At 39.4% G+C, this 27458-nt stretch overlaps 1 protein-coding gene across 4 annotated transcripts in view; it reads left to right on the forward strand.

The window, feature by feature from the left end:
- The window catches only part of hipk3b (homeodomain interacting protein kinase 3b), a 45620-nt gene extending 18194 nt beyond the window's left edge, over positions 1–27426 (forward strand). For 3 of the 4 annotated variants that reach the window (XM_044137005.1, XM_044137022.1, XM_044137013.1), the window contains exons 3-17: positions 8064–8187; positions 13531–13650; positions 14068–14154; positions 14930–15114; positions 15194–15353; positions 16536–16659; positions 16763–16884; positions 17958–18082; positions 18344–18511; positions 18600–18932; positions 19017–19163; positions 19255–19514; positions 20252–20303; positions 21146–21279; positions 22041–27426. In XM_044137005.1, the coding sequence (XP_043992940.1) occupies positions 8064–8187; positions 13531–13650; positions 14068–14154; positions 14930–15114; positions 15194–15353; positions 16536–16659; positions 16763–16884; positions 17958–18082; positions 18344–18511; positions 18600–18932; positions 19017–19163; positions 19255–19514; positions 20252–20303; positions 21146–21279; positions 22041–22549 (2650 nt within the window). In that variant the 3' untranslated portion in view covers positions 22550–27426. The remainder of the gene's footprint in view (positions 1–8063; positions 8188–13530; positions 13651–14067; positions 14155–14929; positions 15115–15193; positions 15354–16535; positions 16660–16762; positions 16885–17957; positions 18083–18343; positions 18512–18599; positions 18933–19016; positions 19164–19254; positions 19515–20251; positions 20304–21145; positions 21280–22040) is intronic. The other variant, XM_044137030.1, reaches the window with a different exon arrangement.
- The last annotated feature ends 32 nt before the right edge of the window (positions 27427–27458 follow it).

Consider the following 27458-nt stretch of genomic DNA (forward strand, 5'->3'; position numbering starts at 1 on the left):
AAACTGGTGTTATGTGCTCTATCTTCCTGGTTTTAGTAAGAACACGAGCAGCAGCATTCTGGATCAGCTGCAGCTGTTTGATGTCTGTTCTAGCATGCAGAAGGATATTTTATGGTCACTAGATATTTAAACTGAGTGAGGTATTATCAGACCTGTCTTCAGTTAAACTCCCACTTATCCCCTAGATGCTTATGTGTGGTTGGCAGTTTAAATTTGGGTTCTCAGTCTGGGTAGAAGACAGTGGCATAAAGTGCTAGCTGTCATTGTGAGCATCATTTACGTAATATTTGAATAATTTTCATTGCCTCCACACTAAGGAAATGAATCAGCATGCTTTGCTGGGAATTCAGATTATCAATGAAAATTGATGCAAAAGAGAGTTGATAACTGTCCGCATTTGCATTTCCAGTCGATTTTCTCATTGTTCAAAGTGAGCAGAGAATACTTTCATTGAGCTACAGTTACATGTGAGCAGTGGAAAAAAAATTTTCTGGGTACATTTTCATTAATCCTTTCTCATTCAATGAGCTGTTCCTGTAGAAGCTATTAGCGTTGTTGTGAACGCTCTTTATTTCAGGAAGTCGCTCAAAATAGAGCTGTCATAGTTTTCTGTGCTTTTGTGGTTGGAGGAAGTGAACACCACAGCTGCTGGAGTTCGTCAGCGCTGTCAGCCCCAAGCTTTGGTGAACAGCCGTTTCTCACACGTCATGCGTGGTGCTGTATTTTGATACAACATACATCAATACCTCTGCTGACTTGGTAATAATGTCAGTCAGGGGTCTGTCTGACTTCACTAAGCATGGTCTCACGGGAATGTCTGCTTAAATTTAGTTTGACATAAAATACAGAGTGCTTCATTGGGGGAAGTGGTTGTTTACAACATGGAAACGAGAGTTACAATGTGCAGAAGTAATCGGAGGATAAAGTTTTCCAGGGGATTAGATGCTCGACAGTTCATAGGGCACCCTTTGAGGTCAGCGACTGTTCTGGCTGATTATGATGGCAGGGTTTCCCTCAGAAAACCCGCTAAGCTCATTGCAGGGGCACTACCACCAGTGACCCTCCATGTTTTTGTGTTAAAAAATTTTGAAAGTTGCAAAAATTTAGAAGTCCACAAGCAGGCGTTATAATTTGGAAATAATAGCATGTGAGGCCAACGGGCAGGTGAAGGAACAGCACAATTGGCGTACCCCCTCATGCCTAGTTCTTACACCAGGCTAAGTGTAAGAAATTTCACTTAGCCTGGTGGGGGGAGCAAGTAAAGCCTGGCAGCCCGCCAGACTTATGGGAAAAACCCTGGATAACAAGACAAACCCTGTTCCTGTCAGCAGAATAATGGCAAAGGCCCTGCTTATAGATACATCTTCTACTGCTATGACTTGATACTGTACAATACGACACAATTCAAATCTTCCATTTGCATTATCAGCTGTAGACGCCTGGTGCTTCTAAATGCAATGTTTTTAAGCTCTGATGATATAGATTGATGTTTAACCACCATTGTGTTTCTTTTGTGGGCTTGTTGCATCGTTTTGATTTAGTACTGCGACGTGATTTAGAAACATGAAGACTTTATTGTTTTGTGCCATGTGATGTAAAAGGTAGTTGGTCACCAGCTTATCATGCTATTTTAATTCATATTTTTCTTGAAAACATCATTGTAGTTTTTATGGCTTAGTTTTAAAAATGCATTAAATCAATCAATCAATCAAAAAATATTTCTATTAGAGCATAATTTCTGACCTGGTAAGTGTACTCTAACATCTTGCTGTCTGGGAGCTGACTAAGCGTTGAAGAGGTAGAGATGTGTCGGGACTTCTGATCTCTACACTTAAAGAAAATGTTTCTTGATTTTTAAACTTGGTTTGAAGTGGCACTTGTAATTCCAGTCTCCAATGTAATCATTTAATTGTTTATGTAGTTCCTGGGGCTACAGTCTGTGTTTTTTTTTTTTTTATCTCCTTGGAGAAAAAGTTATATATACTCATAAGCTTGATGTGTTACGGCACAGTGTGGATTCTCAGTTCAACTTGTTTGGTTTGCATATTAGTTAAACTAAGCAAAAAATAAAACCAATTAAATATTTCATCATCATCGTCAAAAATTGATGGATGAAATAGATTATGACTAGATTTTTTTTTTTTGACCCCATTAGTCAAAATAACTGTATGAAAAAGTCTTTTGCAACTTCTGTATATTTTTACAGGTCATACATTTTACAAATGGTGGATTTGACTTGACTGCAAGGTTGGGACAGAGTTGCAGCAATGACTCAAAACCAAATACATGTAGTCTACCGCTATTTAACTTGCACTCTGCATCATTGGCAAGAATACGCAAAGCATACTGTGAAAGAGCAGCGTTGCTGAGGCCGAGAGGAGACGATGACTTAAAATAGTCCATGGGACTCTGGCCAGTTTGCTTTGACTTCTATAGATGGTGAAACACGTCGGCATCCAAAGTCTAAAACAGACAGCCTGAAACACTAGAGACCTCCCACCTACTAACTCAAGGTCAGCCAGCTCATCTGTTTTTGGTCTATTTTTAAAGCCACGTTGCATTTAGTTTTGTTTAGTAAAACTATGCTGTGCTTGTTTGTTTTTTTTATTTGATTTTTTTGTTATTTGTGTGATTGTGTTATTATTTCGATTTCTGTATTTTTGTGGTTACATTTTTACAATTTGGACAAGTCTATTTTTTGGAGCTTCAGGTGACATAAACAAAATATTAAAAACATGTTAATCTATTTTAGCTGAACAGAATTTTCAGAATGTTATATTCTATTTTCACCATCCCCTTAGAAGTTTAAAAATAAAATGCTCTTGACTGGTGACCAAATTTATTTCTAGTTATAGATAAAACAATACTATACTACTCATCTTTTATGAACAAGATGCTTTGTGTTTACAGATATGTAAATTAAATAAAAAAGTAAAGATAAAAAACACAGATACAGGGCAAACATTTTTATCAGTGCTTCCTAAATGTCAGCAGCATTGAGTATTTAGGAGAAACAGAAAATGTTGAAAAGTAAAACCTTGCCTATTAATGCATTAGATGAATTGTTTATTTTGCTTTTAATGCATTTTGTTCAACCTGTTACTTTTTATTTATTATCACTGCTAACTTTGGGTTTTTCTGAGCAAACACTTTTATATTGGGGAGATCTCTGGTTAGTAGAAGAGAGTGTCTCTATTGTCTGTTCACTGACCAGAGTAAGAAAAAAAAAAGCATCGTGTATTTGAGCGCCTGATACGTTGGTCATGGGTCAGTCTATCTAGCCAAACTGATAACCAGCCTAATCGGGTCACCTGCTGGGCAATCTGTGCTTCCTTATGTTTTGGGATCTGTGCATGCTACATTCTTTGATTTCAGATATTCTCTTATTCTTTAAAATAATAACCCTGTATAAATAATATAATACAAGGACATCCTACTAGATATAACTGTGTTCATGCAGATGTTTGTGAAAGCTACTTTGCAAACCTCTCTTTGCAAAGTAGCTCTGTGATTAGATAGCCTGTCAGACAGTGAAGAGTACAGAAGCTGCTCTCTTTTTGCATGATTGGTCTTAAACTCTTGCGGACCATTTAAAACTTGGAAAAGAGGTGAAACAAATCCTAGTATAATGTTTTGATTGTGTTCTCATGTCTGTTGTAAATTTTATTGCACTTTTATTACGTTGTGCAGCCAACTGATGTCACGTGTCCACGACAAACATCTGCTCTACCATTCTAGCTAAAGATGTCTCTGCTGGTATTGAGGAAATAGTGAAGTTCTGTGTATATGCTTTGATGCCGATGTTGCAGTAAAAACAAAATCTATAAATTACACATTACATTTCAGTTGTCAGCTATTAATTCCACATGGCGTTTTAGAGTTAGAAATTATTCATAACAGAAAAAAATGAACAAATATGAGCTCAGTGAAAACATAATTACCCTTTCTCCTGCAAGATTATTGATGTTATTCCAGCAGCAAGCTGAGGTCCAAGAACATTAAGTGGTGTTACATTGCTACTTTACAGTAAAAGTTCATCTTTTCAGCATGCCCTTTGAAGCTGGTAGTATAACTGATGGGGAAAACGGAAACAGCATTCAGTGATTAAAACAAACCTCATGCTGTGCATTTCATATTCATTGGAATGAAATGACTTGAGATGGTATATTTTGAGACTGAGGCCATGATGCTTCACTTTCAAGGATGTCAAGGATATCTTTATTGTTATTGTCTTTATTTGCTAGAGTTTTTAGCTTAACTTTATGAATACACAAAATCTCCATAATAAAATTAAAAAGTCGATATGGTGCAGCAATTTTCATGCCTAAGAAATGTGTTTCAATATTCAAAGAATGGAAATGATTAAATGTTCTTTGTCTACTCTCTACTTTAGAATGACCTGGATTACAGAATTAGACTCATAAGCTTTCAAGCATTAATTGTATTAAACCTCAAAACAACAGAAGCGAGTTTATACCTAACCTGGGGGAAGTAACCTCCGTGTTGACACAGAGCTTAGTTGAAATCAGTATAACGTGTCTAAAGTTTTGTGTCTTTAATCTAAAGTCTGGGCAGATCAGAGTGCATGCGCCTCTTCCTCCCTTTGCAAAGCTGCCTTTGTGTTCCACTTAATAATGCAGGACGCCCAGAGAGTGTGTGGAATTACAGTTCCTGGAAGAGACATGCTTTAAGCCTCTGCTCTCTCATTATGAAGCAGCCATGTTGTCGGTCTCTCGTTGTGACTGAGCTATAAAGCATACTTTTGTCTGAGTCCTGCTGAGTTTCTCTGATTCTCAGTTTCGGTTAAAGACCTGTGTGAGCATGCTGCACACACTGATGAGCTCTGAAGGTGTGGCCAGCCATGTTTGCTGTGCTGTGGGCAGTTCACACACCGCCTCTAACTTCGAGAACAGAACAGGGTGAGTTACTGGGCTATTTCTGGACTTTGATATAATGGCCCTGAATAAAAAATGATGATGAAGTTAATTTATGCCCACTAACATGTCTCCTAAACAAAGGCATGTGGAAATTAGTTGTTTCTTTAGTTGGTAAAAAGTATGTTTGTTTCATGTGGTTAGATTTTTAAGTAAAGTTTCATGTATATTTTTTTTCCTCAGGTTTTTATTCAGCCTCTTCTACCTCTGGTGATTTAAAGCAACAGGAGATAGATTGGACTTCATCAGACATAAATGTATTAATAATAAAAACAGAAAGGCAGACATGTTTGAGTACTTGCCCATACTCAGGATATCAGGATAGAGGAGCTGACTCATTACATTATTTGATATGTCCCTCCACACCTCAGTAAGAAATTCAGTGCATACACAAACCATCATGTCTGCATTGTTTTCCATACAAAACATTTCCTTACAATATGTAACTGAGCAGTAGGCAGCAAGACGTGTTTGTATGGCAGCAGCAGATACTAAAACAACTGATCACAGAGAGAGAGAGAGAGAGAGAGAGAGAGATGATGTGTTTCCAGGGAGTTTTTTTAGCTACTTTGTTTTTTGCCAAGAGAAGCAAAGCCATGTTACCTCTGCCATGTTAGCCATGTTAGCTTCTTTTGGTTTCACTCTGGGATTGGCGTCATACTTGAGACAATTGATATAAAACCGAGTCTGTGTTTACTGCTTACATTTGTGTTTCTTGTTATTTAAAATCACTCTTTATTGTTATTAATGGGTTTTATTAGTGTTTCTTACATAACACAAGAGACAGCGCGGGAACCTGTGTGGTTATGAGGTGAAAGTAACATTGCTGAGAACTAATGTCTGGCTCTTAGTCAATCACTTTCAATGTTGTTAGTCAGCAGATCTGATATGATTCATCCTTTCATTTGTAGATCCTTTGTAATTTTGCCGATCTCAAAAACATCACAATTGAATTGACTGTAACAAATAGACTGAATATGTATTTATTTTTCTTAGAATTCTTCCTTTAGGTGTTGCTTTGATGGATTGAGTAATTTTGCAGTAAAACTATACTCGTTTCCCTTCTGTATTATCTGTCACGACACAACTGTGTGACGCACCTGAGGAAGACGAGATACGTCAGCGTTTGAATTTGTTCCCATCTATCTGTTCTGTGGTTTTTGCATGTGGTGGAAACATCACAAGGCTTCTTCTACTCTACTGTCCATTGGCTCCTGTGGTTTCACGTCATATTCTTAGAATGAAAAACAGGTTTGATTTGAAAGGAGGGGGACAAGACCTTCATTGGATTGATCTGGTTGGACCCATGCAACCATGGCAACCTCCACTTATCTTTTCAGGCTATACATCAAAGATGTACTGTTTTCTAGTTTATTTTTTGTTTCATTTTAGTTTCACTGTTGCACTAATTTGATGGATGCAGCTGTGAGGAGTGAGAACCACAGAATACAAGGAAAGCAGGATTAAGTGGAGATTCTTACGCTGGAAAACTGCATTCATCCACCGTCAGACAAGATTTTCAATGAGGAAGTGGCTTAAAGTGCAACAGAATCAATGACTGTTAGGGGCTGATTACAAAACATCTGTCACTCCAGTGTCTCACTAAAAGGCTCAGTGGCTCTCATCAAATACCATGGAAGATATTTTTCCTAAATAAATATCCACTCTGCCAAAGCAGGATAATGGTCATAAAGCGAGCGGGAGTCGGATTAAGAAACAGCCGTAAAGAGCTCTTGTCCAGTGGTGTGTGATAAGGGAAGTTTAGTGTATAAGCAAAGCAGCTGACTTTTTTTTTTTTTTTCAACAAACATAGCACATTTATTATGTAACGACAGGGGAAAATATGCCGAGCTGTTTTTATTTAATAAAACTTTCATTTTATGAAATGAAAAAATAACAAGATTGTCTTGAAAAAAATAATATACATTTAAAACATGCTTGTGAGACTGAAATAGCCAGCATAACTTTCTAAACTTTTCTAAACCCGCCAACTGTTGCTTGCAATTGCCTTTGCTGAGTGATAAAATGATCTAAAACCCAATTTAGCATGCCTCAGACTTAGTGTTGCTGCACACGCCCCGCATGCTTTAAGCCCCATATGGCTGTAAGGACGTCATGGAGGAGGCATTTCCTGGGTCACTTTAAATATGTCCGACATGAAAGTGCAGGACTCTCTTGGTTGGTATGCTGAGCTTTGTGTATGTGACAGGATGTAACAGAAGATCCTGCATCACTCTTTAGATCATTTATATCCTCTGGATTGTTTCATGCTGGTAAACGGTTTCACATTTATTTGCTGAACAGAAGTGAAACAGATCTGCGATACTCAAGTTTCCCCGTTTGCTTTTCTATTACGGTCACCTATGCAGATGAGAAAGGAATACTGAAGTTGAAATAAATGTTAATTCTCTGCTTTTACATGTAATTATGATTTAACAGACAAAATAATATTCTAATTATATCATGTCTTGGTTGACTTTTGTGAAATGTGCAGTGAGACGTTGCATCTTTTGTACACACATCTTACTGGTTCTAACAGCCTCCTTTCATAATCCCAGTGAAGTAATAAAATGATTAGCTATGAAGTCACAATGAGGCGCCTCATAGGAAAAATAGGACTTACTTTGTTTCCAGACAGGAAGGTCTGTCAAAGTTTTGGTCCCACTGTGACTGACCTGCTTACCCACTGCCATAGCAGGCTGCGACTTGGCTCTGTCACACACACACACACACACACACACGCACACAACACCGGCTTATGCGTCGGTTAGCTCTATAACACATCTACGACAATCCCATCAAAGCGAACGTCATCAGGAATCGCACAGCTTTATCAAACAGGTGTTAACTGCACAAATACAAAAAGCCTAATGTGTGCAGATAGGATTATTACAAAATGAAGGACTTTTCTTTTGTATTGTATTCTATTTTAATACTGTAACTTCTGTTTTCGTGTAGACTTTTACAAAGATTTTTCATAATGCCGTCCCGCCGCACACCCTTTCTGTGTGTAAAAATATTTTAAATGATGCGTTTTAAACATGTCGGCATTTTGTGATTAAAATGTCTACATTTTTTCTATTGCTCTTTGCTTTGGACTCACAGGTGTGTGTATTATCTGTCCCACAGGGCTCCAGAGATCATTTTGGGATTGCCGTTTTGTGAAGCCATAGACATGTGGTCCCTAGGTTGTGTGATTGCTGAGCTTTTTCTGGGCTGGCCTCTTTACCCCGGGGCCTTGGAGTACGACCAGGTAAACAACCTTCTTCTCACCTCTCACGTTTTATTGGCCAATGGCTTTTGGCCGCTATATTTGTCAAGATTTTGTCATCCCCGCTCAGAGCTTATGTTGTTATATGACTCATTCAGCATTTTCTCCTTTTTTTGCGCCCATCTTTCATGACTCAGTCTCTTTCTTGGGTCCTGTTTTCTTCTGCGCTTTAATGTTTTTAAGTGGACTTTCCTGCCTTTGAAGCTACACCCATATCTACACCCTCTCCGTCTCCTATTTCTACCTTGAAACCCGAGAGGCTGATTACGTCCATCATCTCTCCTCTCTTACTTTTCCTTATTTTCTATTCACCTACAAAGGATGGAGTTCATTGTATTTGCTTCTGGGTTCACTTACAAACTAGCTTTCCTATTAGCCAGTTTTCTTCTGTTTAAGTTCTCTCCATTTTATGCCAGTAAACATACTCCCCCCGCCCCCCAAAATAGCATGTTTCCATTAAAATGTAAATGTAGTTCAGAGCAATGTCAATCAACTTAAATCATAAATAAATGGCAAAGTGTAACATTTACTTGTGACATTTATTACAGTATTTAAACTTTTAAAATACTGATCAAGTGTCAGTATATTTATGGAATATGGAAGATATGCTGCTCATGTAACTTACAGTGAGAAAAATGTAGAAGGTGTAACCATGTTTCTTGGTGACATACTTACCTGAAGGATTGGTGTGTGTTACAGTGAACAGAACAGCACATTCTAGTGAATGATGGTATGTATGTTGGGAGCTGTTTTATGCCTCCCCCTCTCAGCAGACCCCTGATCTTATCTTCTTTGGACTAGACAGATCAGGGCTTATGTTGAGCGGCTTTCCCCGCACCCCCCGCTGCACAGCCGTGTATACTCACAACTTGCCAACAGAGTCTCAGTTAGATCCTCTTCTGAACCCTTGCAGCATCCTATATTACGACACTGCACTCGCAGCGATGTATTTTTGAGCGCTGGCATCATTTTTCACCCTCCGCAAGAACTGCGACAGAAGAGATAACTCAACATCTCTGAAAGGAGATTTGACTTGAGCACAGTGGCACCAAAGTCTAAAGATGATTAATCTGTTTTCAGAAGAACAAGTCGGTCTGTCGGCAAAGCTGCTTTTGAAATATCTCGGGGGGGGGGACCTTCTAAATTTAATATGGGACTGTCTGGAGTTGATAAGACGAGGACAGAGCAAAAAAAAATTCTACAAAAAACATATTGGAATATATTGCCACTGAAGGAGACATTGACTGAAAACTAGTAGAAGTTAGAGAAATGCATGTCTAAATTTATTGGCTAGAGATCAGAACCCACCAAATGTAAATCGCTGACAGAAATTGAAAGTTGGAGTGGGCTTCCGTGTTATTCTTTGTTGAAATGTTCTGAGTAACCTGTGCTATGCGACGCCTGTCCCACATGTCTGCCTCTGCCAAGTCCTGAGTGCTGTCGTAAAGCAGGATGCAGCAAGAGGTTATGGAAATGTTTACAGTGGTCAGTCGAAGCCATCAAAGAGCAAAGTTGTTATTAGAGCATTGTAAAGCTCTTAGTGGCACAAATGATCTTTGAAATAAACTGTAAAGAAATATTTGCTCCCTTATATTTTGCTTCTGTTTGCTTTTGTTAAAGCTACTTCTCTTCCTTGCACACATTTGCTGTTAAACAAGGACAAACCGGGTAAATCTAAGCTGGTGTGACTCACTGTGAAAAACGAATTGCTCCCCCTGAATCTAATAACCAATTGGGTCACCCTTGGCAGCAACAATGGCCATCAAGCATTTCTGATAGCTGGCAATAGTCTTTTACACCACTTGGAAGGAATTTTGGACCACTCTTCTTGACAAAATTGTTTTATTTCAGCCATATTTGGCCAAAAACTGCTGGCTGGACATTCTTCTTTATGGTTCCATTAATGAAGTCCAGGCCTTGAAGAAGCAAATCAGTCCCATTCCATCCCACTGCCATCATGTCCGGCTCTTACTTTAGATCTGTTTTATAAAATGCAGTGTTAGTTTTACAGCAGATGGGATCCGTCCAGACACTTGTAAAAGTTCCACTTTGTCTCGTTAGTCCACAGAATATTTTCTCACCTTGAGCATCAGCGAAGTGGAGCCTTTATACTCCTTTTGGTCAGCAGATGTTTTTTCATCTGGAAACTCTTGGATGAGATGTTGATTTTCTCCATTTGTGTATTGTGACTTTATAACCCTTTTTAGTCTGAATGGTGTCTGTGGTTTTTGCGTCTCATCTATTTTTTATTTTTTATTTTATTTGTATAGCTCAGCTGCTTTGTAAAACCTTTTAGCCTAACTTGTGTTTTCAGGCAGTTTCTTTTAGGGTGATTTTATTCATTTGTTTTTTTTTTTTTTGTTCTACATATCTGGCTGTATTCTGGTCTTGATTTTAAATTTGTGGTTTGTATTTACCCAGGATTTTTTTTTTTTTTTTATCTAGCATTACTTTTTGTTGATGTTCTAACAGGATAAATCCTTTTTTTTACATCACTTTGTGCCTTTAAATACAATAAATGAGTTTAAAAGAAGAAACATTGGAATGATAACTAATTAAATCTTATTTTAATTTGCCAAGCAACTGCCTGCTGGCGCGAATGGTCATCCCGGCGTCACCGGATGATTTGGCTGCAGCCGGTGAAGTTTCTGCAGCCCGTCTTCCCCCTTTCTTCTTACCTTTCATTTCGGGGTCTTGTTCCATCCCACGCAGCATATTGTATTTATAACTTTGGCTCTTCCTCTTCTCTCGGTCCTCCTCTTCTTACCTCATTGCCTCGTCTCACTATCTTATACTTTACAAGGATACGAGGCTTCTCATGACACGACAAACTGTGATTCTGTAAGCAGTTATAGATCATCGTTCTGCCTTGTAACTTAAAAAGAAAAAAAACTGCAAATGATGCAGTTGTTTCTTTTGTCTTTGGCACTACTCAGCTTGTAAAAAAAAGTTAAGTGAGGTCAGAAGTGTAAAGGCCGCCGAGGGAATTATCCTCTTTGGAAGGTGGCACAGTTGTCTCTTGACGTCACACGTGACACATTGACATCAGGCATGTAAAAGACAGACTGTGTGATTGTAATACTTTTATTATGAGGAAGGGCTTTGGCCTGCATATACTAGGCATGTAGGGCTATCTGTACTGTCTGTGCTCACTGTCTGCAGCTACTATGTTCCATAGAAAATACTTTCCGTTTCTGTTTTCTCTTGTTTTTTTTTATTTTATTTTTTAACAGATGTAAATATTTGACACAGAAAATGAAAAGAAGAATTATTCTGTGGGTTCAAATCCACCACTGCTGAGGAAAAATATAAATGTAGGGGAATTTACAAAAAAAACAAACAAAAAAAAAAAAGAAATGAAAGTGCACGATGTTGATGCACATTGAAGGTTTGGGGATTTCCACGATCCCATTTACTTTCCTAGATGTTTTTTTTTTTAGGTTGTCGCGAAGCAGAAGAATTTCCTGGTGCAGAATGATGAAAATATTTTGGAAGGTAAATTGGTGGTAAGGTGGTAAAAATCCCAAAGGAACCTAAACTCAACAGAAGACCTCTGCCTGTAGCACGTTTTTTATTAAGACAGAATAAAATAGAAATTCCCTTTATTGTCCCACAGTGGGGAAAGTCAGCAGCCAAGTGACAGGATGTTGAGGCACGCAGGTTCACAGAAGGATGAAACTATTAAAATAAATAAAAACAGAACAACAAACTGTACAGTAAGGACAATATTACAATAATAATAATTTTCCCATTAGCTGGTTAGACTACTCATTATCTTGGGTCAACATTTGTTTTGAACCGAAGCAGAAGGACGTTAACAGTGTTTTGTTATTCATCATAAGTCTCATTGAAATGAGTCATTAACATTATTGCAGAGACAGACCTTCTCATCCAACATCAGTGTGTGTCCTCACTAATGCTCTCCTGGAAGAATCAGCAGATTTTCACATGAACAGAGTCTAAGACTTGCAGACAGTTTTTCCAGAGGTGTTGAAATTGTTGCAGATCAGCATCATATTAAAGTTGTATTGGAGCCTTGGGATGTCAGTAAGGTCCTTGATGTGTTCCCAAATCTTTTAGCAATATAGTGGGTTTGTGACAAGCCAACCCGAGCAAACGGTCCCACCCACACTAAAACAAATTGCAGTTTTTGCACCAGCTATGTGAAAACACATATTGAACGGTGCCTACCAAACATTTTCAATTAAGAAGCTTTTATTAAATTGAAAAATAGATATATGTACAATGGATGGCAGAGCAAAAGAGTTGAAATGAATGGAACATCATTTCTGTTTGTCTTCTAAACGTTCTGTTAGGTAGGTCTTTAAGGATCAAATGTGTGACTATGTGGCTGTTAGGACTTTTTCCATACCCCTCATCCTCTCTAAGCTGCGCCGAATCTCTAATGATTGTTGTTCTCTACACTCGGCTGCGATTGACGTCAGCCAGGGTTCTCGCCACTCTCATTTCAAAAATCTGCGTGTGACATTCTTGCACCACAGCATCTGACTACTAGCCGCTGTTGCAGTGGAAAGCACTCAAACTGTGAGAGCCTTGATATCAAGAGTTTATCTGGTATTTTTCAGGAATTATCTGCACAAACTGCAATGTACTGGTGTTCTTTTGCGCGACAGGTTCAGACTTTTTTACAGGAAAAGGGCATCTTAAATGGTTCTGCAGTTGTTTCTACTCTGCAAACTTCCATTCAGAGTAATTTAGTGGGGGTTTTGGAGAATTGTGGCTGCTTGTGAGTTTGTAAAGTGCATCTGTTATAAAATTCTTCGATAAAGCCACTGTTAGAATAATTATGTTTTGTTATCATTCTTACATAAGTAGTTACCAGTTTGCTTTTCATTCATAGGTTTAGTATTCACACCCCAGAGAGGAGGAATTTGTTAAACCATGTGAAGGACAAAACTTGCTTTTTCCCTGAACCTTGAAGCTGCAGCTGCTTCTTATCTTGGGATACTTTCTAAATGGCCTGTGTGTAGAATGTTAGTTTCTGTATTCTTTTCTTTCTTTCTCTATTCAGAATAACCCTCCCTCCACATTCCACTCCTGCTCTGTTTTGTAATAAAAGACCAGTTCTGATGCAGAGAGTCAGAATGCATGGCAAACACCTTGGAGAAGTGGTTTGCTGTGTCTTCTCCTTCTGCAGAAGCTTGGTTGAAAACTCATAAACGTTGTCTGTGGTTCTCTTTTAATGTAGGTTTGAGAAATACCGATATTATCAAACTTTAGTCAGACAATTTAATAGTTCTTTTATTGCTAAATATCTGAGTATTGCTCATCTTTCTTTGACTCTCTCTGTTTTTTGTCCTGTAGATTCGCTACATCTCGCAGACACAAGGTTTGCCAGGCGAACAGTTGCTGAATACAGGAACAAAGACAGCACGGTTCTTTTGCAAAGAGTCGGACTCGTCTTATGCAGCATGGAGACTGAAGGTGGGAACTGACGAAACATGGAACAGTATAACTCTCTATCTGAAGCAAGCAGATTGTGGTCCTAGTTTCCTTACTGCTAAAGATGAATGTCATAGATCAAACCTTAACTGCTTTTGAAATTGTACTCTACTTTCTACTGGCAAATGCTTGCAAATCCAGTAGAACAGGAAATTATGGTGTCAAGATACATAAGAGTTTTTAGAGAAAACATTTGTTCACTGTCTGTTTGACAATGGCTGCTGCTTATTTCTGCCTAAAATCAACTACCCATGATGGTCTGAATCAAAGATTCTCAACGTTAATGTAATTTTATTATCATCAATAAACCATTTCTAAATGTGTGCCAGCAGCATGAGCAGGAACTGTTTCACCACATTTCTATCTAGGATTCTCACTGAATGATTTTTCGTTCTGCAGTCAACAGATGAACACGAGACGGAGACGGGAATGAAATCAAAGGAAGCGAGGAAGTACATCTTCAGCTGTTTGGATGACATAGCGCACGTATGTTTAGCTCTTTGGACTGAAATGTAGACGACAGGACTTTCTGTTAGGTCATAAGAAGAAAATGACTGAAATCATTTTGAAGAAAAATCTTTCCCCTTCTGAAATTCCAAGCCTAAAGTCTATAACGTAAGCTTCCAGTGTACTTCCTCAGAACTGGCAAATTCCCCTGTTTTCTATGAGCACTTTTTAAATTTTGTAGTTTTTTTTTTTTTAGATTTGAGGAAATCCATATACAATTTGTCATAATTTACCTTTCAGATAAAGCATGTTCTACTAAAATCCTTCCACGTCACAAAACTTATTGTAATGTTTTATTCTTAGAGATTCATCAACAATTGTCCAAAATCACATGGGTTTGCCGTAAATCCATGACTGGCTGGTCGGAATTGAAAAATTTGATCCTATTTGGATCTGTGAATGTCTCGTATTCATGATGCTGCGTTGGTAAAAAGGAAGTCAGAGACATTAAATGAGTATTTTCTGGCATTTTGAGTGTCTGCCCTTCATTCATGCTGTGAGAGGGCAAACTTTCAGCATATAGCAGGAAAGCTGAACGGACTGCAGCAAATCTGAGTCCTTTGATCCCTCTGAGCTTTCTACGTCTTTTCTGCAAATTTGGATTTTGTAATATTGGCAGCTTTAAGAAAATGTTATGGCTACCACAAGGTTTATGTTCTCTTGGGAGAGCACACAGACTATGTGTTTTGATGCCAGTTGTGCTAAGTGCACATTTTGCTAAAAAGAAACAAAACAGCGACCCTTTGTATTACAGGTGAACTTGATGATGAATCTGGAAGGTTGCGATTCGTTAGCGGAGAAGGCTGACCGGCGGGAGTTTGTGGGTCTGCTCAAAAAGATGTTGCTGATCGATGCAGAAGAGAGGATCGCCCCTGCTGAAGCGCTCATTCACCCATTTGTGACGATGCAACACCTGCTCGACTTCCCCCACAGCAACCAGTGAGTCAGCTGTGCCTCACATTTTAAGACATTCTGCAGATTATTATGATTGTTTCACATACTGCTTTCCTGTCCGTAGTGTGAAGTCTTGTTTCCACATCATGGACGTTTGTTGGACTCGTCCCACTGGGTATGAGGCTGCCAACAGAAATACAGGTCCTTTCGTTAGACCTGTAACTACAACCACTGCTGCCTCAGCCAACCTCCCCTTCAGCAAGATCCCAGCTGTTCACACTCAAGTAAGTTGTCCAGACTGTTTCAGTAGCAACTTCCACTTCTGTGCATGTACATTTGTGTTTTACAAGCCCGTGCAAGAATAATTATTAGATCCGCCAACAAATATGCATGTTCTCAGAAGATAAATAATTTCTTTTGGTAGATAACAAATGAGTAAAAAACAATTCTTGGAAGCAGAATGACGGAATAGCAAATGCTGCAGGTTCCTGACATCCAATGTACTGTTCCTTTCATTTGTTCCAACAGAGACTGATTTCTTGCTTTTATTACCCATTTTGTATGCTGTCTTGCCTGTCTTATTGCGTCCTATCACTGCTGTCATGGCAACAAAATCACGTCATGTTTCTGAGGTCATGGCAACAGTACAAATCACTGTTGTTGCCGAGAAGAAAAGAGGAGACAAGGGCCCCCAACCTATTTTGTTTTGGATTTTTATAGTGCTAACCGTCTCAACATCTTTACCTGAAAACAATCATGCTGAGTTTGAAAACTAGAAAGATACAAATATTTACATATTAATGTTTGCGGAAATATTAGATGCCTCATGTTGCTTTCCACATGCATAACTAAATAGGTTTGATCACTTCCAATTTTAAGCAGTATCTAATACTGCTGAGAAGGCTTTTATAGGAGAAGGTTGTAACTGATTTGGTCTAACCCATATGAAAGCCTGCTTTGTGTTCACCATCATGTGTATGGGGGGCTGGGCTACACACAGTAGCAGTAGCAGAACAATATAGCCCTAGTTCTTGTTATCCTTTAAATGTGATTATACCCAGGCACGAGAGCAGGGTTAGCAGAGAAGCAAAAGCACATGTTCCACTATTTAAAGGGTCTGACCTGTTTCCGCTCAGCACTGTTAGCTCTCCTGGTAAGTATCCAGATTCAACAAACAAGGCTGACCTCGGCAGGCCAGCCTGGATAAATCAATCCCATAAAAAGTCATTTCTATCAGCTTGGACATGCGATGATGGTAGCAAGGCCTTAACTTGCTAACTTTATCCTAAAGAAGTGGACTCCGGGTATGTTTTTTGTCTGAATTTTAAGTTTGTCAGAACAGCGACTTTGTTGTCAGCATAGATTCGAGGTCCAACACATTCCCCTTAATTCTGTACTCTGTTCATAGAGCTGTCGCCACCTACTGGCAGAATAGAATATTTATATTGCTTTTGTCCTTTTTTCAGGGTTTAGTTCCGTCTGCGCCGTCAGTAATGCACCATGGGATACCACTGCAGACTGGTGGTGGTCAGTTTGGATGCAATGATTCGTTTCAGCAAGCTCTCATTCTGTGTCCCCCGACAATACCAGGTACAGCTGCGACTCTCAAGTCTTGATTTCACTTTTATAAATAGTGTTCTTTTTCTTTTGGTAAATTTCTAAAGGTCAAATATCCTGTTAATTGCATCTTCAGGTATCCCCACTAATACTGCTAAGCCAGCTGGCTACTCTGTCCGAATGGAGGCCTCTGTACCTCTGGTCACTCAAGCACCGTCAATCCAGCCATTGCAGATAAGACCTGGAGTCATCACTCAGGTAGGGGGTGGATATGGATTACACTTAAAGTATTCATAACCTGTAAACTTTTCTTTTAACATTTGTTTCATTACATCACAAACCAAAAATGTTCAGCTGTTTTATTTTCTGGGATGTAACAATGTAAAATGGTGGATGAGTGTGTGGAAGTGAAAGGAGAAGACACATAGTTGTATTTTTTTTTTTTTTTCACAAATAAAATGGAAAAAGTGTGCCATGCATATATATTCAACTTCCCTGATTCAAAGTGTTGTGAAAATACAATTTGCTCTTACATTTTGAGAGTGAAATTTCTGCCCACTCTTTGCCAGCCTTCTCAAATTCTCACATTTTGGTCTCAGTCTAGTGTAGACTGACCCATTCTGACACATGAAAATACCTTGATCTAAACCGTTCCATTGTAACTCTGGCTAAATATCCAAGGTCATTGCCCTTCTGTAAGGTTAACTTTGGCGCTACTTTCAAGTCTTTTGTGGCCACTAATAGTCTGAAGAAAAACATCCCAACAGCATAATTCTGCCACTCCCATGTTTCATTGTTGGGATGGTGTGTTCACAGTGATGTGCTGTTCTACCTTCGCTCCATGTGTAGCGTTTTGGTCTAATCTGACAAAAAATTTATTTGTGTCACATGTTTGCTGTGTCCCCTATATAAGATGTGACACTTCTCTGCAATGCTCTCTAGCAAGTGCCCATAGCCAACAGAGAACAGCTGCATTTATACTTGGATTATCTTTCACACAGGCTCTACTTTTGCAAATAAGTGACTTCTGAAGGAGGTTATTTTGCACTGGATTTTATTTAGAGGTATTAAATTAAAAGAGGCTGAACTTATGTGCACATCGCACGCTCAGACATTTTTTTTCCCCCTTCCTTTTCCCATCTTTGTGCTGCTTTGTGTTGCTCTGTCACATAAAATTTTCATAAAAATATTAAGCTGTGATCTGACAACATGTTAAAGTGCTGTGAATATATTCCCAAGACACAAGTATTTAGGCTGAGAGACTGAGGTAAAGTGTATTCCTAATTAAAGTAGGTCAAACATTCAGTTGCTATTCTCCGACACACTGACAGGCCTGGTCAAGCCGTGCCCAGCAGATCTTGGTGCCCACTTGGCAGCAGGTTACGTCTGTCCCCCCACCATCAACCACACTGGCTTCTGACACTGTGACTGGCACACAGAGATTAAGTGACTGGGGGTGAGAATCCTTTCTATTTTAGTATTACATGTCCTTGATGTAACATACTTTCATTGTAAAGCCTTATATGTATAGCTTTTTATTTGCTGTTTTTTTTGTTGTTGTTTTTTTTACTTTTGGTTGCTATACTTAAGGAATGGATGTAGCAGGCTGAAGCTGTATTGTTTCCTCCCCTTAATGCTAATGATGCCTGCCTCAAAGCTGACCTTTGACATTCAGAATTTGTGCTGAAAGCTTTTGGCTTTTGTTTTCTTATTGCAGGAAAGTGCGTCCCCATGGTAACCATTTCAGCTCCATGATTGCACACCCTCAGCCATTCCTAACCAACCAAATGACCATGTCCACCCACCAGCCAGTCAACATAGGCATCGCACATGTGGTGTGGCCACAGCCAGCGGCAAACAAGCGAGCAAAGCCTTGCGTGAACAGGTACTTCACATGGATTTTATCCTTAAGAAAGACATGAAAACATGCACCTCTGGGAACTGACAACCTTTTTTATCTATTCGTTGCGCAGGGGCAGCAGCACCTCCCAAAACACAAACATCCAAAATGTGGCATGCCAGTCCCCAAAGATGGCCGACACAGCAAAGAATGTGGAGGAAATTGAGGAGGAGGGAGCCAGATGTCAAGAAGAAGGGCGCGCCATAGGAGAGGGGCGAGCGGAGGATCAGGTCGAGGAGGACGATGAGGAGAGCTGCTGCAAAGTGGAGCCGGACTGCGAGGAGCTCTCAGTTTCGCAGGAACAGCGGCAGGAAATGTTGATCTCTGGCATTGCCAGCCCGACTGTTAGTGTCATCAGTATCAGCAGCGATGAAGAGGAGGATGCACAAAGACATTCAATGGGGGAGTAAGTACTGAGCATCAGGCTCAGTTTTCTGCTTCCTGTTCTAAAGGCTTTTGCATCTTATTTTTACTCCTCTTACCAACACAGGTGTAAGGGCAGTGCAGACTGTGAAGCGTGTCAGAGCACCATCAGTATGGAGAGAGTATGTTCTCTTAGCAGTCCAGACAGCACGCTCAGCACCAGCTCTTCAGCTTCAACCCAGTCCAACAACTCCCCATGCAAACAACCCAATAGGTAAAGTTCTACTTTTGATCACGTTTTTACACCCGGGGCATTTACACATTTTGAATTCAACAGAAACAGCTGATTTACCAACCTTTTCCAGCATGTCAGATGACGAACAGGAGAGCGGTTGTGACACGGTGGAGAGCTCGCCTGCCTCGCACAACTCCGGCCACAGCAGCAGTCCCTTTACCGAGCGCCGCTACATCGCCGACAGCAACCAGAACTGCGAGCCGCGTGTGGCGTGCGTTGCCCCTGAAACTGAGCCCAGCAAGCCTACAATACGCACCGTTGTGGTGCCTCCAATGCGGGTGCAGAACAATAACAACAACTGTTCTATCAGCGAAACACCTGGAAACACAGGTACACCTTGAAGTCTAAGGTTTTTATAACACAAATGCATTTAAATGTTTGTTTCCTTAAAGGACATATATCATTATTTTTGTGCCTAACCATTGACTGCCATTGTTACTCTTAACCCCAAGGCCATCAGCCCTCCTGTTTCTCCTGACAACAGAGACTTGCAGTGACTGTGCAAGTCTCACTTGTTCTCCACATAATCTGCCCGTGTTTTAGTCACTACAGTGATGAAGTTGATAAAACATTATTCCTCTCCATCAGAGCTCTCAAACTCTGTAGAACCGTATGTAACTAGTCAAAATACTCAAAGATATCTGATGTCAAATGTTATCCTTCCTTTAACTCAGGGACAGTAGGAAAAAAAAATGCTGCTTCAGCAAATATTCAGTGAATAAACTTTTTTTTTTTGCCATGATGAACTTAAAGTTCACAAAACAAAAGTTCAGGTGTCTTTGGTCATTTGAAGGTTGACCACTTGAATTATCAGTCATAAACTTAACTGTTATGTCTTCATCCCTCACAATTTCTAAAATTGTCTGAAGGAATCAATGTGGTTTGATAGAAACATATCTTCCCTCTAATATAAATTATAGCTTGCAATAACTGAAATAATGGGACATCTTTCCATCTTGTTGCTATGTTGTTTTTGATGGTATTATCCACTCAGACAGCTACCAAGTGCTTAAGTACGTTACGTGAGGTCAAAGGTCTGGTCAACAGTGCTGCTGTCTGCTCCACAGGTCACATGGCCTGGGATTATGCTGTGTTAGTAGGCCACAGAGGTTCTCACAGGTGATTATGGGTTCCCTGCTGTGACGAATCTGCTCTGATTTCTGATGTGAACAATTGCATGATGTCTACATTTCTCTAAATCTGAGATCTGCTGAAACTGTGTGGATCTGCACTCCTCAAATCTGCCTAGTACATGTGTAATAACCACCAATTGTTCAGTGCTCTAAACAAAAATAGGTAAAAGTTTAGTATTTTCTTGCTATTTTAAAAAAACTAATGTTTGAAGTGTAGCTTTTATGCTGTTACGCATTATCTCTGTGGGCTTTGTAACTGCTGTGAAGAGTAATTTAAGTATGACTTTTTTCTGAGTTTTGTAAGTGAAGTGTTTGGCTTTAAACCCTAAAAAAAAAAATTAAAAAAAATCATGCAGACTCATTTTGCTTTCGTGTCAGTGGCGTATCTCTCCCCTGCTTTTAAACTGCTACAAACGAAGCCCAACAAAAAGGGCACATCTCTCTATTTTAGTGCTGAAAGATTTATTTATAGCAAACAATCTGACCCCCACCATAAGCTTTATGATCAAGCTTAGTTAGAAACCTCTCCTCGTCTTCAAAAAATCCTTCTATTTATACCCATCTATGTTTTAAGCTTTGGAACTGATCCCACACAGCTGAAATCTCTGATAAGCCCACAGAGCTGCAAATGTTTCCAAGTGGGTACCGAGATATGCTGTGCATTTGCAGTTGTTGCAGTTGGATACATGCTCCAGCGCAAGTCCTGTTTGCTTGTTATATCCTTTCTGACACCAAGACCCGAGCACCGGTATTTCTGTATTCACATGTTATCCCCTATCTCTGTCTCTCTCTCTCTGTCTCCTGTTACATGACCTCTCTCGGTCTTAGAGTCCTCGTGCCACTCCAAAGGGCGAGGCATTCCTGGGCGACAGCATCACCACTCCACACCGCTCCTCAACAGGCCGCAGAAAATCGGCCCCGTGTTCCAGCCCCAGCAACAGCAGCCTATAGGCTTTGGGCAGGTGAGGAAATTCACAAAGAAAAATCAGTATTTAAAAGGAGAGTAATGGTTGCACTTCTACACTTTTAAAGGGTTATTAAATGCAGAAAACAGTTGCACTTCATCAGTCGAGCTTAGTTTTGCAGCATTGGCATCGGTCTGATGAGAGCAAATTAGATTTTATTGAGTGCAGCCTTCTTGGTAGAAAGACGTGTTTCACCTTCTTAAATAGATCGATGACAGGAGTGCACATACTCTAGCTCGCAGAAAGCTGCTGTATTTCCTTACAAATGTAGTGCTGATTTTTGCTTGTCATCTTTTTCATTTCATACCACTGCCAGCTGAGGGTATTAACATTTAACATCTGTGTATTTTGAGCGGAAGCGTTGAATCTGACAAGAAGCGGGCAGTTTGTTACAAAGGGTAACTTCTGAAGACAGTTGAGTGGTTGTGACTGGATGTGGGCAGTCAAGAGCCATAAGGAGAACATTTGAATCGCAAATGTTGTCTTTTTGTGGCAGTGCGTGTGATTAGTTTTCAACTTCATGTTATGAATGGAATTTTATACACTCCACTATCTGCTCTGATTTACCATTTATTTTATCATTTATAAATTGATCACAGAAAAATCTGTCCTACTGGGTTCTGCAAATGGCAGTTCATTTTGTCTTTTTTCATACCAGCACTTCTCTGATTGAAAACCAGCAGTGTCGCCTGCATCAATAATAAAAAGAAGCCCAGATTATGTGCACTACACTACAGATATGTTCTTCTCTCCTTCAGGTCCAGCATTTCACTTCATGCCACCAAGAATGGAACGGGAACTTTGCCAACCGGCGACCGCAGGCGTACATCCCTCCCACCATGCATGGGCACACCTTCACACTTTCCCACAGCAGTCCAAACCACACAACAGGCGCCCACCCCCACCTTGGGGGCCACCCGCATTCTCAGCCTACCCTGTTGTCGTACCCTCCGTCTGGCCCTCTGGTTACAGCGGCCCCCGTGGCCCACCTGCTGGCTTCCCCTGGCGCCTCCCGCCCCGTCCTCCAACCCACGTATGGCATATCCCACCCGGCAGGCATTGTGCACCAAGTGGCAGTGGGTATCAACCCCCGGCTGCTCCCCTCCCCCACCTTGCATCCACAGAGCCAGTTCAAGCCCCTCTTCCCCCCGCACTCTTACATCGCCTCACCTGCTTATGGCAGTTTCCCCCTCAGCCCCACCAAACTAAACCAGTACCCCTACATCTGAGTGTGGCTCTGGTACCTTTCCTACCACCAGGGGGCTAAGCAGGGCAGCATCCCATCCTAAACCACAAACAACATGGTTTTCATTTCTAATAAAAAAAAAACAAACCATGGCACAACCACAGAGAAAACAAGCTATTTTTGAATCATGTTGACTTGGTTGTAATTGAACTTTTAAGCTTTAAAAAAAGAAGAAGAAGAAGAAAAAAAAGAGTTCCAACGGTGGAGATGATCTGGCAAAAATTAAGAAGGAAATAATGTATGAATGATTGAATGATAGAATGAATGAGTAGTTAAACTCACACTTAATGTGTTTTGCACATTTGATATATCTTTGCATTGGATCTTCTACGAATACTCCTCAAGACAGATGAAAAATTGGGGTGTTGTTGAATAGTTAGAAACCCCCCGGTCCCAGCTATTTTTCTACATTGCCTTCTTATGTGTGCAAGACACATCCATATTTGTGAAGCCATCCCAGTCTCTAGCTCTAGATCGACAGATGCACATGTTGTCCACGGTGTATGTTGTACTGCGTTTGAAGTATTTGTACTTTCTCGGTGTCTTTTGATGTTCACAATGTCAAGTCAATTATCCGATTTAAATAGGGTTGTCCATCACGCTGCATGTGGTCTTGCATGAGCAAAAATGTAAACGGAAAGATGCATAGACGTTGCTCTTATTGTTTGTGTCACAAGACTCGCTGCATTGTATAACTGTCTCCAGCCATAGTGCCTTACATATTTGAGGTTGTTAATGTTACTACTTATATATGACTATATACATGAATATTAATGTACTGGACTGCAGCACTTGAAATTCCAATCAGTCGATGCATCCTATGTGTGAGTATATATATGCACATGTGTATATGTTCCATGCATAGCCTGCATGGATGTGATGTATCGCGGACAGCGGTGCTTATTTTTCGGAGTCTTTGTATATTTCAGTGTGTAGTGAGTTCCTTTTCTGTTCTTTCAAGAAGAACGGCATGCTTTGCTGTTGCGAATGCCTGCTGTTTTCTTAAACACGTTTGATTTTTTTGATTTTTTTTTTTCCTCTCTGTTTCCGAATGAACTAGTGTACAAAGTGCAAGTACTGGATATTGCTTAACATTTGATAATCACTTTCTATTTAGTGAAACTCTTACTACTAACAGTATTTGTACTGTTTAAAAACGGCAATACAATCTAAATAGTCGTCGGTTATATATTTCTTTGCTTCTTTTTGTCTTTCTAATTTTATTTGGAGTGTTTTCACTTTGTTTTTAGATGTTTAGAAGTGTGACGGGCATGGCTTTGATTAGGTAAGATATATTAAAAAAAAAATGCAAATTCGTTTTACGGTATGGAATATTCTTAGCCTGAGCAAACCATGCAGTATTTGATATACACACATATATGACATATATTATAGAGCTAGAATATTTAGTACAGATGCTTGTTAAGGTGTGAGGTAATTGTGTGCAATTCTCTCGTTTATGCATGTGTGACAAAGTTAACTTTTCCCCTTTACATTGATACCATTTGTTAAAGGCTTAATGCTTATCAGTGTGTCAACTACTTATTTTATACATTCCGTCAGGGAGAAAGTATATATATATATATATATATATATATATATATATATATGCTGTGTTTTTATTTTCTTTATTCATTTAGAGTGGTCCTCAAAAAATGCACACACCCCTGTTCAAATGGCAGATTTTATGATGTGCAAAAATAAGTGTATAATGAATTATGATGAATAACTGTAACCTAAACGTGTATCATCTTTAAAATGACATTGTGGAAAAAATGTGAAAGCTAAAAACCCTCCTGTAACCGGATTGCATATCTCTAATTGATTCACTTTGTTGAAGCACCTTGGCCGTCATTTTCAGTCTTCCTAAGTTTACTCAACTGAGTTGGACAAACCAGAAATGAAATTCAGCTGCCTTGTAGGATTTTACCTTTGTTTGGTCATTTACATCCATTAGGTGAAGCCCTACTTTGCAGAGACGTGGGGGGGTTATATGAAGATGGATGGGGACTAGAGATGTTTTCATAATCTGACAGGTTTAGCTTGCTATCGTGGGCATAGATTAGTGTAGGCATAACATACGGATGGACTAAGGGAGACTGACATTGAACCCAAAGATGTTTCCACAACGTATTTTTTTAAGGGTGTGGATATTTTGGCAGGCAGGTTGTCTTTTAGTTAAATTTTACTCAACCCAGACCTTTTAACATGGGTGTGTTCTCTTTTGGGAGCCAATGTTTTAATTTGTTGTGTGTATTTTTTTTCTTCCCCTTTACTTTTCTGTCTTTTGTTTTTCAAATGACGTTGCTTGTGCAGCACCAAAGACTGTAATTCATATATTGAGCAAGGTAGCTATTCTGTTTGCATAGACCTCAGTTATACTGTAGTTGTAGAATGAGGTTTTGATCAAAGAAAAAAAAAAAAAAGTTATATTTAAAAAAAAAAAAACAAACGAAAAAAACAGCTGATGTTTTGTCTAGCTTATAGGGCAATTAACAAGTCGTATCATTTCTTTCTTGAATGTATCATAGATAAGCTGCTATATGATGATTGCCACTTCAATAGCTGTGAAATTAGGTGATTTCTCTCTTGAGTTTAAACCTAGCGTTTTGTATAGGTCCCTAATTATCTGAAATAGAAGTGGTTTTGATTTCTGTGTTTGCATTCATTTTCGGAGTGTCACTGTAACTACTGTATTTGCTGATGATGAACATTAGTTGGATTTGTTGTTCCTCGGGGTGCGTGTTTTTTCAGCATCAGTATTTTATCCTTATTAACCTCTCGGGCTCGTCACTGCATATAAATGATGTATCGCTGTAACTTAAGTTTTCTATGTTTTCATATCGGTGTTTTGTACACATCTGAAGCTGTAGCTTGCAGGATTGATTTAACTTTCTCATTGCACGAACACCGTGTATTACCAGTACTCTTTTTCTGAGTTATGGGAGCACTGTGAGATGCCAGAAAACAAACAACACCAAAAACAAAAAAAAAACTATGAATCCAGTGTGCCCCTTTCACACTTGTCGCGAAGCACTTACAGCTAGTGAGGCTTGGAAATGTTTGATTAAAGTAAGAAACGTAAATTTACCCCCAATGCTTTTGCTCCAAAACAGTTTTCACAACTTGTTTTATTTCAAAAGGATTACAAGTATTTATTGCAACCTTTTTGTATCTGTTCAATGTTCTATCTGCTCAGAGTATCAGTTGGATATTCTAACCTGCCTTGCGTTTAGATCGCTCTCCCCTTTATGAGTGACTCATATCAAAGTGTTTTTGTCAGTGCGAGGCGGTGGCCGTTGTTATGTGTCCTTTACTGAAACTGCGACAGTGTAAGCAGCACTGTGTATGTGCCTTGAGATCCAGAAAAGCGAACGAACGAAGAAGGCAGAGAATCCAACTCCACGATCATGTAGAAAGTCTCTCTTAGCGGCCACTTTACCAAAGAGAGAGGGGAAACAAATTCAAAAGTAGGACGTTGTCATAGAGTCATGCCAGAGAATTTGATCCGCTCCTCTCTCAGATAGTCCACAATAAAGCCTCTGTGTGACAACAGGCTGATAAAATAACCCACAGTTAGACTTTGAATGATATGATGCATGGTTATATTCAGATAGTCACTCTGGCTGAACAGCAGATGCAATACTTTCCATTGTGCGGTCGTTGCACCACAAAGTGTTCTTAGAGAATCTCCACGCTTTACGTTACCTTGCATGAACACATGCACACTTCGCTTCACTTTTGTCTTCTGTCATGCAGATCGAGGCTAAGTTGGAGCAACTAGAGCACAGCTGACAACACTGGTCTTTTAAAATCAAAGAAGCTAAAGTTTTTTTGTTTGTTTTCTTTTTTTTTTTTTGTCTGCTTGTTGATTTCGTGCTTCGGGTGGAAACTGCTCTCTACATTCAAACAACGACCATAATGCATCTTTGTGTTTTTAGAGATTTTTTTTGTTTTGTTTTCGTAGCCATTTGTTTTACTGATCGCATTCAAATGTCACTTTGGGAAAGAAATCTTGTGATGATGAGGCATGAACTAGATACATTAGTGCTTGAGATAGGTTCCCAATAATAAGCATGTGAAATGTAATCTGTGTTTTGACTCCCTCAAAGCTTATTCACCAGCAACGCGCCTGCATCAACTCTCCCGTATTTGTCACACAAAACAATGGATGCAAGAGGAGATAAAATCTTTACACTCTTTTCCATTTTTTTTTAAAATTGATTGAAATCTTTTTTCATGGATTTTGAAGGCTTGTGGTCACGTTTAGCAGATTAAACAGCTGTCTGTAAAATGTCCAGTTGTTGAAATTACTGATTTTGGTAATGACATTATTGTCCTTTAGAACTTTTACTTCAGGGTCTCTTACTGATCTAAATGTGCAACTATGTAACTCTTTGATTTGATTGAACAAGGATTGTTTTTCTCAAGTTCTTCTTTTCAGTCTTCTGGTCATCTCTCTCAATTTCAGAGTTAATTCACACTGCAAGTTATGGAATCACCTGTTTAGATTGCTCTTCAATTAGACTTTATTATGAAATCTGAACTGTTACTGTTTTAATACCTGTAGATTTTTTGTGGCTTTGTTTTTATGTTTTGTTTGCTTTTTCTCTTTTATTTTTTGATTTTGTGCTACACTAGTTTGCCATGTAGCAATTGCACTGTGCAATATTTACAGTATGAGGACTGGGAAAACTAACTCTATGGATGTGATGTCTCTTATACAGTTTGCGATAGTGTTTCCTCTCTAGTTCTCAGTGATTTAGGTGTGACCAAGCCTTCTCTACTTTGTCACATTAAGCGGGTTTTCCAGGTGACTCTTTTGGTGAGTGTCAAAATAAGACTTTATGGTGTATTATTGTTAAAATTCACTTTGAATTAAAAAATCTATTGATGCAGCCCTTTCTGTGTCCTGACTCTTCCTCCATCT

Source organism: Gambusia affinis, linkage group LG02 (genome assembly GCF_019740435.1).
Source record: "Gambusia affinis linkage group LG02, SWU_Gaff_1.0, whole genome shotgun sequence".
In the NCBI taxonomy this organism is placed as follows: domain Eukaryota; kingdom Metazoa; phylum Chordata; class Actinopteri; order Cyprinodontiformes; family Poeciliidae; genus Gambusia; species Gambusia affinis.